This window comes from Sarcophilus harrisii, chromosome 2 (assembly GCF_902635505.1).
Source record: "Sarcophilus harrisii chromosome 2, mSarHar1.11, whole genome shotgun sequence".
In the NCBI taxonomy this organism is placed as follows: domain Eukaryota; kingdom Metazoa; phylum Chordata; class Mammalia; order Dasyuromorphia; family Dasyuridae; genus Sarcophilus; species Sarcophilus harrisii.
Genome location: NC_045427.1, coordinates 395,728,946 through 395,747,824, shown reverse-complemented (window position 1 = coordinate 395,747,824; position 18,879 = coordinate 395,728,946). Strand labels below are relative to the sequence as shown.

Below are 18,879 nucleotides of genomic sequence, written 5' to 3'. Positions count from 1 at the left end.
GTATTATTTAATGAATATAAAATAACTATTAATCATTTTCTTTCTAAATGAGATTATTTTTCTAATACATACAAGATCAGTAGGACTAAGATTTGGGAGTCAATTTTGAGGATTTTAAAAAATATTAAATAATATGCACCATTATAAATTTGCACAAAATATATAATCCAAATTGATTGGCTGTGATTTTGTAAATATTATGCCAGGATCTTAAAGAATTAATAGATTTGGGAAGTATTACCAAAATGGTAGAGTGAAAACAGGGACTCACCTGAGCTCTCCCTCAAATTAAATAATTACTCTAAACAAAGTCTAAAGCAGCAGAAACTACAAATAGACAGGGTGAATGATTTTCCAGTTCACAAATACTTAGAGGAATGATAGGAAAAGTCTGTTAGACTAGTTAGGGTAAGAGAAAAACACAGCTCCATACAAGCTGCACCAGTGCAGACAAGATCCCAGCAAACCAGGAGTAGATCTGAAAGTGACTGAATTGTTGGTTGCAGTGGTAGACCTCTAAGCCCAGAGACAGATTGTACAATGAATCTGGAGATTTACAGGGGTCCTGTTCTTGGCCCCTGGGGCAAATCTTTATTGTATTTTCTACAGTTGAATATGGGATACAGTACTGTATATCAATCCCAGTGTGAGGAGGAACACTAGCACCTGAGAGCTTGTGACCTCGGAAGAGCAGAAACTATGTTCATAGTTCCAGGGTTGAAAAATGCATTTGTGGGTCTCTCACAAAGTGCACAATATAGGATTGTAGTCCTCTCCCTAGAACATACAACCATGGAGGAGCCAAAACCTTACAGAACTCCATATTTACCTATGAAAATAATTTCACAAAAACTCTGAAGCTTTGGACAGTGGCCCTTCCACCAGGGAAGTATAGAGTTAAAAGTCAAGAAGCAGGCTGGAAAGTGATCAAACAACAAAATAAAATTATGATTATAGAGGGTTACTATGATGACAAGGAAGATTAAAACACACTCAGAAGAAAAGAATGATGAAATTCCTATATCCAAAGCCTCCAAGGAAAATATAAACTGATCTTAGGCCATGGCAAAGTTCAAAAAAGATTTTAAAAATTAAATATGAGAAGTAGAGGAAAAATGGGAAGATAAATAGGACTGATAAAAGAAAATCATGAAAAAAGAACCAAAAGCTTGATATAGGAGGCACAAAATAATGCTGAAGAAAATAACACCTTAAAATAAAGGCTAGACAGAGAGGCAAAGTCAAGAGGGCAGAGAGAATCCCAGAAGGTGCCTGAATTCTCCTCAGCTTTCCTTGGAAACAACATTAAACCTAGCCTCTACAAAACATTTTGAAGTAAAGAACCCACAAAAAGATGGAGTGATACAATTTTCCAATTTATGATCATTTAGGAGGACTTCAGGAAAGGTCTGTCTCATTTGGATAAAAGGGGAAAGCAAATAAGCATAGACAATGTCTGGATAAGCCAAACAAAGATTTTTAGTCCCTACACAGATCAGAAATTGAGGCTTCAAATCCTGTCTCCACAGGCTAACTGCATAGCAGGCAATTATGAGTCTGCTAGCCACAATACAGAAAACAAATTGCAAACCCCAGAGCCTTAGGATAACACATGTGACTAAGCTGGGCCTCCTAAGCACAATAGGTAAGCCATAACACCTGAAACTCCAGCATAGAAAAATCAGTGACCAGGCCCCCTGACACCCAGCATAAAAAACTTGAGACAATGGCCTTGTACAATAGATGCAGAGTTAAATTCCTCAGAAAATAGAATTGGTCAAATGGAAAAAAGGTACAAAAGTTCACTGAAGAAAGTTAATTTTCAAAAGTTAGAAATGGATAAGTGGAAGCTAATGAGTCTATGAGACAGCAAGAATCAGTCAAGCAAAATCAAAAGAAAAAAATTCAAAAACATGTAAAATACCTCACTGAACAAACAATTGACCTAAAATGTATTCAAGAGATTTAATGATTTAAGAATTATTGTAGGGACATCTAGATGACAGTGGATAGAGTCCTAGCCCTGGAGTTGAGAAAACCTGAGTTCAAACCCCATCTCAGACATGTAACACATGACAGCTGTGTGACACTGGGCAAATCACTTAACCCCAATTACCTCTCAAAAAAAGAAACAAAAAAGTAATTATTGTTCTTTTAAAAAGCCACAATCAAAAAAGAACATCTTCATTATCAGGGAAAACTTCCCTGCTATCCTAGAACCAAAAGGTAAAATAGTCCTTGAAAGAATACATTGATCACCTGCTGAAAGAGATCCCCAAAGGAAAACCAAAGGAGTATTGTAACCAGATTCCAGAATCATCAAACAAAGGCAGAAATACAGCAAACAGCCAGAAAAAAAACAAATTAAATATCAAGAAGCAACAAACAGGATTACACAGGATTTAGAGCTTTTACATTAAATGATAAGTGGGCTTGGAATATAATATTATAAAAGTCAAAGGATCTGGAATTACAACTAAGAATTAACAACCTAACAAAACTAATACAATCTTTCAGAGGAAAAGATGGATAGTAAAGACAGGAAAGTTTAAAATTGTCTTGACAAAAAGACCAGAGCTGAGCAGAAAATTTGATCTTCAAATTTAAGGCTCAAGCGAAGCATAAAAATATAAACAGGAAAAAATGTATATTATTTAATAAGATTAAACTATTTGCATCCTTACACAGGAAAATGATATTTGTAACCCTTGAGAACTGCATCTGTATTAGAACAGAAGTAATATGTGTATGCATATATGTATATACATACATATATATACATACACATATTACATATATATATATATACAAATATATACATATACATTCATATGTATTTTCAGACAACATAGTAAATTTGATTTTGATATGATAATACAAAAACAATTAGGAGGTAAAAGAGGGGTTATATTGGGAGAATTGAAAAGCATGAAACAGAATACAGTAAATCACATCATATGAATAGAGGCAAAAGACCTAGAGGAAAAAAAAAGGGGATGAGCACTGTTTGAACCTCACTTTCATCTGATTTGGCTGAAAGAGGGAATAGAATTGGAAATACATATCTATCTTACCCTATGGAAAGTAGGAGGGAACAGGGGAAAGAAAAAAAAGGAAGGGAGTTATTAACAGAAGGGAAAACAGAAATAGGAGGGAAATGAAAAAGGGGATTCATAGAAGGGAGGGTAAATTGAGGAAAGTCATGTGCTCAGAAGTACAGTATTGGTGAGGAAAGAGCAAAAGGAGATAGAAAAGTTTTAATGGGAAATAATATGATGGAGGGAAATATACAGTTAGTAACCATACCTGTGAATGTGAATGAGATGAGCTCTTCCATAAAATGGAAGCAGTTAGCAGAGTAGATTAAAAACCAGAACTCTACAATATGTTGTTTACAAAAACATATTTGAGGCAAAGAGATATACACAGAGGAAAGGTAAAAGGTTGGTACTTCAGTTGAATTTTTAAAAAAATGCAGGGATAGCAATTCTGATCTCAAACAAAGCAAAAGCAAAAATAGAGTCAATAAAAGAGATAAGGAAGGAAACAATATCTTGCTAAATGGCACTATAGAATATGAAGTAATAAAACATGCATATATGTATCCCACACACACACACACATACATACCAAGACATATAACGTCCATATTCTTAGAGAAGTTAATTCAGCTGCAAGAAGAAATAGACAGCAAAACTAAACTAGTGGAGAATCTCAACCTAACTTCTCATAATTAGATAAAACTAACCAGAAAATAAGAAAGAAGTTAAAATGTTGATTTGAATTTTACAAAACCTAGATATGATAGAACTCTGGGGAAAATTGAATGGGGATAGGAAAAAATATATCTTTTTTTTTTACAGTGGTATATTGTTCATACATAAAGAAATGAGCATGCATTAGGGCGTAAAAACCTCACAATCAAATGCAGGAAGGCAGAAATATTAAATTAATTTTTTTCAGATCATAATGCAATAAAAATTGTGTATAATAAAGGGCTACAGAAGGATCAATGGAAAACAAATTGGAAACTAATTAATCTAATCCTAAAGAATGAAGTGGTAAAACAACAAATAACAGAAACAATAACTTCATCTGAGAGAATGACAATAATGAGACAATTTAACAAAACTTTTGGAATGCAGCCAAAACAGTTTTTAGAGGAAAAAGTTTATATCTCTAGAAAAAGAGAAGAACCATGGATTAGGTGTGCAATTACAAAAGCTAGAACAAGAACAAATTAACAATATATAATTAAATACCAATTTAGAAATTCTGAGAAAAATTAAAGGAGATAGTAAAAAGAATTGCAAATAAGAAAACTATGGAACTAATAAGTAAAATTAAGACTGCTTTTAATGAAAACAAAAACAAATTAGAACAACCATTAGTTAATTTGATTAGGAAAAAAAGAAAGAAAAAAATCAATATCTAAAATGAAAAAGGGTGAATTCTCTACCAATAAAGTGGAAATTGAAGCAATAATTGGTAGCTATTTTGTCCAACTATATGACTATAAATCTGATAGTTTAAATGAAATGGATGAATATTTACAAAAATAATTGCTCAGATTAGCAGAAGAGGAAATGAAAAGAAAAACATACTAATCCCTTGTTGGAAAAGGAAGTTGAATAATTCATCCAAGAACTCATTAAGAAAAAATATTCATGGCCAGATGTGTAATATTCTTCTCTAAATTATAATTTTCTCTGGGAGCAGATTTCTTGGGGGCCTTCTGGAAGCAGCCTTAGTTTCAGTTCAAAGTAATAACCCCAAATGCAGCCAGGAGTTAAAGTTCAGATCCTTAATTCTTTCCTTCAAAATAGCCTGGTTAGCTTTCTTAGAGGCCTATCTCTCTCCTTGGTTCTGAGAACTCTTGCCACTAGTCCTTTGTCTCTTCCAGTTTCTGAATGTCTAGCTCTGAATATCTCAGGTCAGCCCAAAAGTGCAAGATGGAATGAATCTGTCTCCATCTCCGAGAGTGGGCTTGTGGGTCTGGCCCTGAAGTGCATCCTGGTTGAGGCTCCTAGCTTATATATGCTCTCTTAAAGGTGTGAATCTTGTGGAACTCTTAAGTTGTGGAACTAAGTTTATTTAGAGAACTGTTAAACACCCTGCTGAACAACCATTGTCTCTATCAATTCCACTGACTTAGCACTTTGTATATAACACAGATGGATATACAAGGGAATTCTACCAAACTGGATAAAGAACAATTAATTTTAATACTGTGTAAACTAGAATCCAACCATTCTGGAGAGCAATTTGGAACTAGGCTCAAAAAGTTATCAAACTATGCATACCATTTGATCCAGCAGTGTTACTACTGGGCTTATATCCCAAAGAGATTTTAAAGAAGGGAAAGGGACCTGTATGTGCCAAAATGTTTGTGGCAGGTCTCTTTATAGTGGCCAGAAACTGGAAACTGAGTGGATGCCCTTCAATTGGAGAATGGCTAAATAAATTGTGGTATATGAATATTATTGTTCATTAAGAAATGACCAGCCGGATGATTTCAGAAAGGCCTGGAGAGACTTACATGAACTGATGCTGAGTGAAATGGACAGGACCAGGAGATCATTATATACTTCAACAACAACACTATATGTTGATCAATTTTGATGGACATGACCCTCTTCAACAATGAGATGAATCAAATCAATTCCAATAGAGCAGTAATGGATTGAACCAGCTACACCCAGTGAAAGAACTCTGGGAGATGACTATGAACCATTACATAGAATTCCCAATCCCTATATTTTTGTCTGCCTGCAGTTTTGATTTCCTTCACAGGCTTATAATATACCATTTCAAAGTCTGATTTTTTTGTACACCAAAATAACTTTTTGGACATGTATACTTATATTGTACTTAATTTATACTTTAACGTATTTAACATGTATTGGTCAACTGCCATCTGGAGGAGGAGATGGGGGGAAGGAGAGGAAAAATTGGAACAAAAGGTTTGCCACTTGTCAATGCTGTAAAATTACCCATGCATATAACTTGTAAATAAAAAGCTATAATAAAAAAAATACTATGTAAACTACTTGAAAAATAGGAGAAGTAGTCCTACCAAATTCATTTTGTGACAAATCAGGAAGAATCAAAGAAGAGAAAGAAAATTTCATAGAGCCTGAAAAAACTTAACTAATGAATACTCATGCAAAAATTTTAGATGAATTATCATCAAAGAGATAATAGCAATTTATCATCAAAATAATAAATTATGACCAAAGGGGATTCACACCAGGAATGAAGGGATGATTTGAAATTAGGGAAATTATCAGAATAATTCAGCACACCAATAAAAATAGAAATCTTATGATTATCTTAGTAGATTCAGGAAAAAAAAACTTTTGACAAAATATAGCACTCATTCATATATTTTTTAAATAGAGAAAATAGGAATCAAATGGAATCTTTCTTATAATGGCAAGCAGTAATTGTCTAAAACCATCAGGAGGCATTATCTGTAATGGGGCTAAGTTAGAAACTTTCCCAATGAGATAAGGATTGAAACAAAGATGCCCATTATTACCACTAATGTTTAATATTGTCCTAGAAATGTAATCTTTTGCATTAGAAGAAGAAAAAGAAATCAAAAGAATTCAAATAGGCAATGAGGTAAAAAAGAAACAATCATTCTTTACAAATGATATGATGCTAAACTTAGAAAATCTTAGAGAATTTTTTGGGAAAACCAAACCAAAAAACAAATGAGCAAGAGATAGAAAGAGAAATTCCATTTCAAACAATTGGACAATAAAAAAATATTTTGGAGTCTGCTTGCCAAGACAAATTCAGGAAATCTATGAACACTTTTCACACTAAAAAAGTCATACCTAAACAATTGGGAGAATATTAATTGCTCATAGGTAACCAGGGGTAATATAATAAAGATTACAATTCTACTTAACTAATTTACATATTCAGTACCATACAAATTAAACTAAAATAATATTTTATAGAGTTTGAAAAAAAATTTAAATATAGATGGTAGAACAAAAGGTAAAGATTATCAAGGGAATTTGTGAAAAAAAAATGCAAAGGAAGGCGGACTAGCGGTACCAAATCTCTCTCTCTCTCTTTCTCTTTTCTCTCTCTCTCTCTCTCTCTCTCTCTCTCTCTCTCTCTCTCTATATATATATATATATATATATATATATATATACATATATATATGTATATATACATATATACGTATATACATATATGTATATATAATAGCTTTTTATTTTCAAAATACATACAAAGATAGTTTTTAACATTTATCCTTACCAAATCACCATATATTCCAAATTTTTCTCCATCCTTTCCCCCACTGTCTTTCCTACATAGCAAGTGATCAAATATATGTTAAAACTGTACAATTCTTTTATACATATTTCCACATTTATCATGCTGCATAAGAAAAATCAGATCAAAAAGGAAAAAAATGAGAAAAAAATAAGCAAGGAACAACAAAAAATGTGAAAAAAAATTATGTTGTGACCCACATTCAAATAGCCATTTCCATCAGAAAACATCCTCATACAGCATTGTTGTTGAAGTGTATAACAATCTCCTGATTCTGCTCATTTCACCTAGCATCAGTTCATGTAAGTCTCTTCACACCTCTCTAACATCATCCTACTGATCATTTCTGATAGAACAATAATATTCCATAACATTCATAAACCATAACTCATCCATTCCCCAACTGATGGGCAACCACTCAGTTTCCAGATTTTTTGCCACTACAAAAAGGACTTCCCAAACGTTTTTGCACATGTAGGTCCCTTTCCCTTCTTTATTATCTCTTTAGGATATAAGTCCACTAAAAACATAGCTGGATCAAAGGGTATGCCTATATTGATAGCCCTTTGGGCATAGCTCCAAATTGTTCTCCAGAATGGTTGGATCAGTTTACAATTTCACTAATAATGTATTAATATTCCAATTTTGCCATATCCCCTCTAACATTTATCATTCTCTTCTTCTTGCATCTTAACCAATCTTAGAAATGTCTAATGGTAACTTAGAGTTGTCTTAATTTGCATTTATCTGATCAATAGTGATATAAAACATTTTGTATGACTATAAATTGTTTTAATTTCTTAATCTGAAAGTTATATGTTCATATCATTTGATTATTTATCAACTGGAGAATGGCTTGAATCTCATTTCTAAAATATATGGAGAATTGACTCAAATTTATGAGAATTCAAGCCATTCGTCAGTTGATAAATGGTTAAAGAATATGAACAATTTTCAAATGAAAAAACAGAAATTCTTTCTAGTCTCATGAAAAGGTGCTCTAACTCATTATTGATCAGAGAAATGAAAATTAAGAAAAAGTGAGATACAACTACCCATGTCTCAGATTGACTAAGATGATAGCAAAAGATAATGGCAAATGTTGGAGGTGATGTAGGAAAAATTGGAACATTAATACATTGTTGGTGGAATTGTGTATGGACCAAACCATTCTGAAGAGCAATTTGGAACTATACCCAAAGGGTTATCAAACTGTGCATACCATTTGACCCAGCAGTGTTACTACAGGGCTTATAACCCAAAGAAATCTTAAAGGAGGGAAAGGGACCTACATGTGCAAAAATATTTGTGGAATCCCTTGTAGTGTCAAGAAATTGAAAACTGAGTGGATGCCCCTCAGTTGGAGAATGAATAAGTTATGCTTTATAAATGTTATGGAATATTATTGTTCTATAAGAAATGATCAACAGGATGATTTCAGAGAGTCCTGAGAGACTTATATGAACTGAATGAAATGAGCAGAAACAGGAGATCATTGTGCACAGCAACAACAGAATTATACAATGTGGCTCTTTACAACAATGAGATGATTCAGGGCAATTCCAATGATCTTGTGATCATGAGAGCCATCTACATCCAGAGAGAGATCTGGGAATTGAGAGTGAATCACTACATAGAATTTTCACTCATTTTGTTGTGCTTTGCTTGAATTTTGTTCTCTCTCTCTCTCTTTTACTTTTTGAGCTGATTTTTTAATGTATGCCTGTATTGGATTTAGCATATTTTACCACGTTCAACATATATTGAATTACATGCCATGTAGGGGAGGGATTGGGTGGAGGGAAGAGGGTAAAATTGAAACACAGTGTTTTTCAAGGATCAGTGTTGAAAAATTATCCTTGCATATATTTTTAAACAACAACAACAAAAAAACTCCAATAAAAAGGTTAAAAAATGAGGTCCTTGTCAGAATCCTTAGATATAAATTTTTTCTCCCAATTTCCTGTTTCCCTTCTAATCGTTTCTTCACTGATTTTGTTTGTACAAAAACTGCCTAATGTAACATAATTGAAGTTATCCATTTTGTATTTCATACTATTCTCTAGTTCTTCTATAGCCATGAATTTCTTCCTTGTCCACAGATCTGAGAGGCAGACTATCCTTTATTCTTCTAATTTAATTATAGTATCACTCTTGATGTGTAAATTATGACCCATTTTAACTGTATCTTAGTATAGGGTGTTAAATATTGGTCATTGCCAAAGAAGAACTAGAGATCATTACTGATCACAAAATAGAAAATTTCGATTATACCAAACTGAAAAGTTTTTGTACAAACAAAACTAATGCAGACAAGATTAGAAGGGAAGCAATAAACTGGGAAAATATTTTTACACTCAAGGGTTCTGATAAAGGCCTCATTTCCAAAATATATAGAGAATTAACTGTAATTTATAAAAAATCAAGCCATTCTCCAATTGAAAAATGGTCAAAGGATATGAAGAGCAGTTCTCAGATGAAGAAATTGAAACTATTTCTTGTCATATGAAAAGATGCTCCAAGTCATTATTAATCAGAGAAATGCAAATTAAGACAACTCTAAGATACCACTACACACCTGTCAGATTGGCTAAGATGACAGGAAAAAATAATGATGATTGTTGGAGGGGATGCGGGAAAACTGGGACATTGATGCATTGTTGGTGGAGTTGTGAACGAATCCAACCATTTTGGAGAGTAGTTTGGAACTATGCTCAAAAAGTTATCAAACTGTGCATACCCTTTGATCCAGCAGTGTTACTACTGGGATTATATCCCAAAGAGATTATAAAGAAGGGAAAGGGACCTGTATGTGCACGAATGTTTGTGGCAGCCCTTTTTGTAGTGGATAGAAACTGGAAACTGAATGGATGTCCATCAGTTGGAGAATGGCTGAATAAATTGTGGTATATGAATATTATGGAATATTACTGTTCTGTAAGAAATGACCAACAGGATGATTTCAGAAAGGCCTGGAGAGACTTACACGAACTGATGCTGAGTGAAATGAGCAGGACCAGGAGATCATTATATACTTCAACAACAATACTATATGATGACCAGTTCTGATGGACCAGGCCATCCTCAGCAACGAGATCAACCAAATCATTTCCAATGGAGCAGTAATGAACTGAACCAGCTATGCCCAGAAAAAGAACTCTGGGAGATGACTAAAAACCATTACATTGAATTCCCAAACCCTATATTTATGCACACCTGTGTTTTTGATTTCCTTCACAAGATTTCAATATTTCAGAGTCTGATTCTTTTTGTACAGCAAAATAACGTTTTGGTCATGTATACTTATTGTGTATCTAATTTATATTTTAATATAATTAACATCTACTGGTCATCCTGCCATCTAGGGGAGGGGGTGGGGGAGTAAGAGGTGAAAAATTGGAACAAGAGGTTTGGCAATTGTTAATGCTGTAAAGTTACCCATGCATATATCCTGTAAATAAAAGGCTATTAAATAAAAAAATATATATAAAAAAATAAAAAATAAATAAAAAAATAAATATTGGTCATTGTTTATTTTCTGCCATACTATTTTCTAATTTTTGTAAATTATTATTGTAAAATTATTTTAAAACATTGACTTCTTATCCAAGAATCTAGGGTCTTTGGGTTTATCAAACACTAGATTACAATAGTCTCTGACTATTGTGCCTTTTGAACCTAACTTATTGCATTAACTACTCTATTTCTTAGCCAGTACTAACTGGGTTCTGATGACCAGTTTTAGATCTGTTATAACTAGGCCATCTTCATTTGCCTTTTTTCCATTAATTCCATTGAAATTCTTGACCTTTTGTTCTTCCAGATGAACTTTGTTATTATTTTCTAGCTCTGTCAAGTAGTTTCTTGGCAGTTTTATTGGAATGACATTGAATAAGTAGATTAATTTAGGTAGAATTGTCATTTTTATTATTATTAGCTCAGCCTCCCCAAGAGCACTAGAAAATTTTCCAGTTGTTTAGTTCTGCCTTTATTTATGTAGAAAGTGTGTTGTAATTGTATTCATATAGTTTCTGATCTTTTTCTTGGCAGGTAGATTCACAAATATTTTATATAATCTACAATTATTTAAATTTAATTTCTCTTTGTATCTCTTGCTGCTGGATTTTGTTGGTAACCTAGAAATAATGACTTTGTGGATTTATTTTGTATACTTCAACTTTGCTGAAGTTGTGAATTGTTTCTAGTAGATTTTTAGTTGATTCTCTCAGATTCTCTAATCTTACCATCATATTATCTGCAAAGAGTGATAATCTGGTTTCCTCATGACCTAATCTAATTCTTTTAGGTTCTTTTTCTTATCTTATTGCAAAACTTAGCATTTCTAGCACAGTATTGAATAGTAATGGTAATAATGTGCAACCTTGTTTCATCCATGATCTTATTGGGAATGGTTTTAGTTTATCTCAGTTACATATGACACTTTTTTATGGTTTTAGATAGATGCTATTGATCATTTTAAGGAAAGCTACATTTATTCCTATGCTCTCTACTGTTTTTTAATAGAAAAGGGTGTTGGGTTTTGCCAATTATTTTCTTCATTTATTGAGATAATCATATGATTTCTGTTAGTTTGGTTAATTACATAATCCATTATGTAATTGTTTTCCTAACACTGAACCAGCACTGCCCTCCTTGTATAAATTTTACTTATTCATGGTGCATTATTCTAGTTATAACCTGCTGTAATCTTTTTGCTAATATATTCCTTAAAAATTTTGCCTCAATATTCATTAGGGAAATTAGTGTATAATTTCCTTTCTCTGGTTTGACTCTACCTAGTTTATCTATCAACACCATATCTGTGTCATAAAAGGAATTTGGTAGGACTTCTTCTTTTTCTATTTTCCCAAGAGTTTGCATAGTATTTGAATTAATTGTACCTTAAATGTTTGCTTGAATTCACTTGAAAGTCCATCTGGCCTTGGAGATTTATTCTTAGGACATTGATTAATAGCTTGTTCGATTTCTTTTTCTAATCTGTGACTATTTAAATAATTTATTCCCTCCTCTGTTTATCTTTGAAATCTATATTTTTGTAAGTATTCTTCCATTTCACTGAGATTATCTGATTTATTGGAATATAGTTGAGCAAAATAGTTCCTAATTCAACTATATTATAAAGTACCAACAGAAAAATTACTTTTTACTCACCAAGAAATAAATTGATGAAGCAGTTGAATAGTTTAGGTATGCAAGACACAGAAGCAAATGAATAGTAAGACACTGTTTGATAAACCCAAAGATTCCAGATTCTTGGATAAGAATGCAGTACTTTATAAAAACTGAAAACTGGTAAACAGTATAGTAGAAACTAGGCATAGACTCATATCCCATGCCCTATACTAAGATAAGATCAAAATAGGGGAGTGACAGACACAAAAGATGATAATGTAAACAAATGAGTACAGCAAGGAATAGGTTACCTATTGGATCTATGGAAAAGGGAAGAATTCATGACAAAATGATATAGAGAACATTACAAAAGGCAAAATGCATAATTTGGTTACATTAAATCAAGGTTTTTTGTACAACCAAAATTAATACAACAAAGCATTAGAAGGAAAGTAGAAATATGGGATATATATATATATATATATATATATATATATCTTACATTCAAAGCTTCTGATAAAAGCCTCATTTCTAAAATATGTAGAGAACAGAATCAAATGAATAAGAATAATTGTCATTCCTCCATTGATAAATGCTCAAAGGATATGAACAGTCAGTTATGAGAAAAATAAATAAATCTGAAGTCATATGAAAATAATGTTCAAAGTCAGTATTGATGAAAGAAATGGAAATTAAAACAGCTTTGAGGTACTATCTCATATCTGTCAAATAAGCTATCAGGAAAATATAATTATGAATTTTGGAGATGATGTGGGAAAATTAGAACACTAATGTACTGTTAGTAGAGGTGTGAACTGATCCAACAATTCTAAAGAGCAATTTGGAATTATCCAGAAAGTACTATAAAATTTTGCATGACTTTTGAGCCAGAAATACCATTAATATATTCCAAAGATCACAAAAGAGGTAAAAAGATCAACATATATAAAAATATTTATAACAGCTCTTTTTGTGGTGACAAGTAAATGAAATTTTAGGAGAATGCCCATCATTGTGGAAAGACTTAAATTGTGATATGTGAATGTAAAAGTGTACTATTGTTCTATAACAAATGATATATAGGAAAAACTTGAAACATACATGGAAAAACTTAAATGAACTTGTGCTGAGTGAAGTGAGCAGAACTGGGAGAACACTAAATAGTAAGAGTATCACCGTATAATGATTACTATGGTAGTCTTAATTCTCCTCAGCAACACAATGAACCAAGACAATTCCAGGGAATTTATGGTGGAAAATACTGATTACATGTAGAAACAGATGACAATGTAGAGACAGAGACAAATGGTAAAAGAGGCACAAAAATCCAATGAAGAAAATGTCTTGAATAACACAATTGACAAAATGAAAAAAGATATAAAAAGTCCTTGAAGAGTATGATTAAATTAATTCTACTTAAAAATAGAATTGGACAAATGGGAAAAAAATGTACAAAACTTTACTGTAGAAATTTTTTTTTGCAAGTAAGAGTTGGGCAAGTGGAAGTTAATGACTTTAAGACAACAAGAAACATCCAAACAAAATCATTTTTTTAGAATGGAAAATAATGTGAAATATCTCATTGGAAAAAAAATTGATTTGGAAAGTACATCCAGGAGAGATAATTTTAAAATTATTGAATTACCTGAAATTCATGATCAAAAGAGAGCCTAGACATCACCTTTTAAGAAATTATCAAGGCAAACTTCCCTGTTTTTCTAAAATCAGATGGTTAAATAGAAATTAACAGAATTCCATGACTACCTCCTGAAAGAGAGGACAAAATGAAAACTCCCTATGGAAAAAAAAATCACAGCAAATTTCTCTGATACATATTTTATCATACATATAGAAAATTGAGTCAAATTTATAGAAATAAAAGTCATTTTTCAATTGATGAATGGCTGAAGATATAAACAGGCAGTTTTCAGACAAAGTAAGCAAAGTTATCTATTATCATATAAAAATGTTCTAAATTACTATTAATTAGAGAAATGGAAATTAAAACAATTCTGAGCTATTACCTCACACTTCTCAGATTGGCAAATATGTCAGAAAGGGAAATTAGTGAATGTTGGAGGGAACATGGCAAAATCAAAATACTCACATTCTGTTGGTGAAATTTTACAACTAATTCAACAATTCCAGAGAACAATCAGGAATTATTCCCAAAGGGACATAAAATCATGTATATTTTGGACCAACTAATACCATTATTAGTCATATCTCAAAGAGATCTTTTAAAAAAGGTAAAGAATCTATATGTACAAAATATCTATAACACTTCTTTCAGTGGTTGCAAAGAATTGGAAATTGAGGGGATGTCCATCATTTGTAGAATGGCATAAGAATTTGTTCTATATGATTATGGTAGAAAACTGTTGTGATATAAAAAATGATGAGCAGAATGTGCTCAAAAATCTAAAGACTTGCATTACTGATGCAGAGTGAAATGATCAGAATGAGAAGAAACAATGCTGTGTGAATGATCAGTCTTGATACATTTAGCCATGTTAGTTATATAGACAGAATCAAGGTTAGAATGATACTTCAGTATTCGAGAACTTCTCTGTAGTAATGGTTTCCATTAAAACCAAGACATTTTAAAACACATCAAGTATTTATTGATCTTAGAAATGACCTATTCAGTATATACTTTCTTATCTCTCATTTAGTGGAACTCAGTATAAAATAATGAGTATAGAAGGTTACAGAGGTGTTAATGGTAAAAAAAAAAGCAACAATAACTTCCATCAGGAAGTGACAGAATATCTTATTATATCTTATTTATTATTATTCATTTTATTATTATTAATATTTATTTATTTGACATATTATTAGTTATATTATATCTTAATATAAATTGAGTCTTGCCAAGATTCCCTTATATTTGGATATCTACAAGAACTTGTCAAAATTGGATGGGGTATCCCGCAAATAGAACTTACTTACTAGATTAGAATATTTTGGTGTCTACCTAAAATGTGCTGAAAATTTCATTGTTCATTTAAGTACTGAGAATAATATTCTCTCCTATTTTCCTTAACGTCATTGAACTTGAAGAGAAAGAAACAAAAAAGCACCTGAGTGTGTATAGTACACGGCCATCATTCCAGATTCTGAGCATGCGATTGGGTGTCGTGATCCAGTGGGCATCAGCTTTTTTGGAGTTCCGGAAAAACGTATCTGGGATCCAAATCTTCCCAACCATGTTGCTATTGAGCCTGAGGACCTTTATGGTACTGTTAAATTTCAGGCGTCTGTCATACCAGGTTTGCGCAAAAAAAATATCAATTGTATACTCCTGTTATGTTAAAAACAAACACGAAGTCAGCCAATTTGAGATAATAAGAAGAATATTTTGACATCATTTTTCCTCTAATTTATAAATTTGGAAGGAACATAAATTTACTTTTTTTTTTGTCTTGTTAACTAATTTAAACTGCAATGGAAATTTACATTGGGACCCTGAACATCAAAGATATATTCTCCAAAATCAATAAAAGCCTTTTGCTAGAAAGGGACATTAGTAAACAAATTATTTCACAAGAATGCTGCACTAATGTGAGTTAGCCAATTCCATATGCAATGGTGTTAATCAAAGATCAGAATTCTCCTTAGAATAAGAGTTTCACCCTTAAATTCACTTCAATTCTCTTTCAAATGTTGAGAAATGAACCTAATTAAACAAAGCCCTATGCATGAGCTACCCAATTTTCTCAAAATGTGACCAACTGAAAAGGTGCTTTCTCACCAATGCTCTGTATTTTTCGTGGATTACATGTAATCCAACTTTATAGAAGTTATTTTTAAAAAGTTGGGAGATAACATGGATATCAGTGTCTGGATTTGGAATCTCAAAGGAGAATTTATATTCTTGTTTTTGTCAGTAGCTAGATATGAACACAGATGTGGTAGCATCATATATCAATATAAATTATGCCAAAAAATAAATATATAGATAGATAGATAGATTATGCCATATATGAGGATTAACAAGTAGAACAAATTGTCTGGAATGGAGAGGGCATGATAGAGTTGGCATTTTGTCATATTCACAAAATCCATTTTCACCATGCATTCTGTTGTGTCTGTAATTTTTATTAAATATCAAATAATAATAATTATTGAGAAAATAGTTATAGGGGAAGTTGTAATGTCATAGATAAACTTTCACTCATTTTTGCTTTGATACAAACAATGAAAATGAGAATCAAATTTATTTTCTATAATCCTTCATCAATTAATTACCATTTGTCTCAGTAGTATAATTAAAGGCATTATATTATATAATCTGGAACCAGATATTTCTGCAATAAATTATAGATAATTTGACATATAAACTATTGTATTTTATCTTATAGTCTTACAGATATATATATATATATATATATATATATATATATATATATATATATAATCACCATTATCTTTTAGGGGATCCAGTACACTGGTTATATTTATTATATTTTATTGTTATTAATCCCTCTATATAATGTTGAAAAAATTTCCAGCTGAAGCTATCTATTTCCTTCTCATTTCCAAAAATACTCTAATAATCAAATACAAAATTTCCTTTTCAGTATCCTGCACAGTGTCTTCTTGAAAACAAGTCTTTCAAGAAACATTTGTTGAAAGCATGAGAGAATTATAATTACAAAACATAAAACACAAAACCCAGATGGTTTCTTCAAATTAACAATTTTTGAAGTTAACATGTTAGTAGTGTTAAATGATAGCCCACATATTTGAAACTCACCATGTTAATAGCATTCACTGGTCCAATGCTATTCACATACATGTCAGTATGAATCAATGTTGGTTTTACTGTGAAGAAGAAAAAAAAAACCAAACAACATGTGAGTAAAAGTCACAAATCTTACTGTTATCAGCTTAGTAATTGAATAATTTTCATCTAAAATGATATATATAATATATATTTAACTTGAATCCAATAAACAAATAACACATATTTGCAGAAATATAATTTTCAGAAAAAATCTCTGTTGAAAAATTGGCAATATTATATATATGTATATATGATTATTCCTCACAAAATGATCTTTTAAAAATACACAACTTGTGAAACATCTTTCTCTGTTGGATTCCCTACAATCTTCTTTAGCTGCAATGAACTATCCATTTGAGTGCATTTGAGAAGGAAATTTGCTGAGCATAACTTCCATGTTAAAATTTAAAAATTAAAAATTAATAAACCAATTTAATAGAGATTAATAATCATTTTTACATGATTAGAACTGAGTTAAAAATATAGAGTATATTATGGGGCAATACTTAAATCAATTGATGAAGCATTGTTTTTATACAGCTGCATTTCTTTAGCTTTGTTACATCTCTGCTTTTATTTTTATTATTTTCCTCATTTGTAAATCAGCAAGAATTGAACTAAATGATCACTAATTTCTTTTCTTCTTTGAACTGAGACATGAAACTGAGACATGAATTGAGACATAGAAAACTCTCTAAACTAATTTGTCTAATGATCAGAAACTGGTATGTAACTTACAATTTCAATGTTTTCTGTGAGAGCTGAAGTCCCTTGTCCCAGGTACCACATTTAGCATATATCATATGATATGAATTTAACAATATTCTAAGTTCAAGGACAGACTTTTATCCTCTCTATCACATTGCCTCTGAAAGTTTTATAAAACTGAGAAATGTTGATTCTTTCCATATGACTGACCAATCTGATTTTTGTTTCTTATGGCATAGTGGAAGCTGCAACTTTTCCCATAATACCAGAGTACCATGTGGAGCATATACTATTGTATTGAGAGGGTATTGATATTGAGCATATGTAGGATAGTTTTAATTCCTGGCTCTATTTGCATTTAAAATTAGATGTTATATATACTAGTTATCCTGCCATCTTGGGGAGGGGGTGGGGAGAAGGAGGGGAAAAAATTGGAACAAGAGGTTTGGCAATTGTCAATGCTGTAAAGTTATCCATATGTATAACCTGTAAATAAAAGGCTATTATAAAATAAAATAAAATTAGATGTTATAAGTCCCTGCTAGAACAACCTCTAACCAACTTTGAAGAATCTATTTTTACATATATTTTCAATTTCTTAGCAAATTTTCAATAATTCCTTAGCAAATAAGAATCAGGGCTTAGTTTATTGTTTTGCCAGTTGTCTAGACTTAAGAAAATGATAATAATTCGTATTAATCTTTAAAATTCACATAAATCTTCCCAACTGCAAAACTTAGTTTTTAAATCTTTATCTGCACAGTCAGTCCTAAATTGTAGTATCAACATTTCTTGAACTTAGTAGCAGTACAGTAGAAAGCTCAGCAAATGAAAACATCCCTAGACTGCTAGACCAGATGCCTGGTGACTGTCGGCAAATAGTAATAATAATTTTCATTTCAAAACAACTTTAAAATTTGCTAAGTGCTTTACATTTATTTTCTTATTTA

At 31.6% G+C, this 18,879-nt stretch overlaps 1 protein-coding gene across 2 annotated transcripts in view; it reads right to left on the bottom strand.

The window, feature by feature from the left end:
• Positions 1-18,879, bottom strand: part of GABRG2 (gamma-aminobutyric acid type A receptor subunit gamma2) — a 141,912-nt gene that overhangs the window by 80,223 nt on the left and 42,810 nt on the right. For both annotated transcript variants that reach the window (XM_003756793.3, XM_003756794.3), the window contains exons 3-4: positions 17,192-17,259; positions 15,516-15,736 (exon numbers count right to left, since the gene is read on the bottom strand). In XM_003756793.3, coding sequence (XP_003756841.1) covers positions 15,516-15,736; positions 17,192-17,259 — 289 coding nt within the window. The remainder of the gene's footprint in view (positions 1-15,515; positions 15,737-17,191; positions 17,260-18,879) is intronic.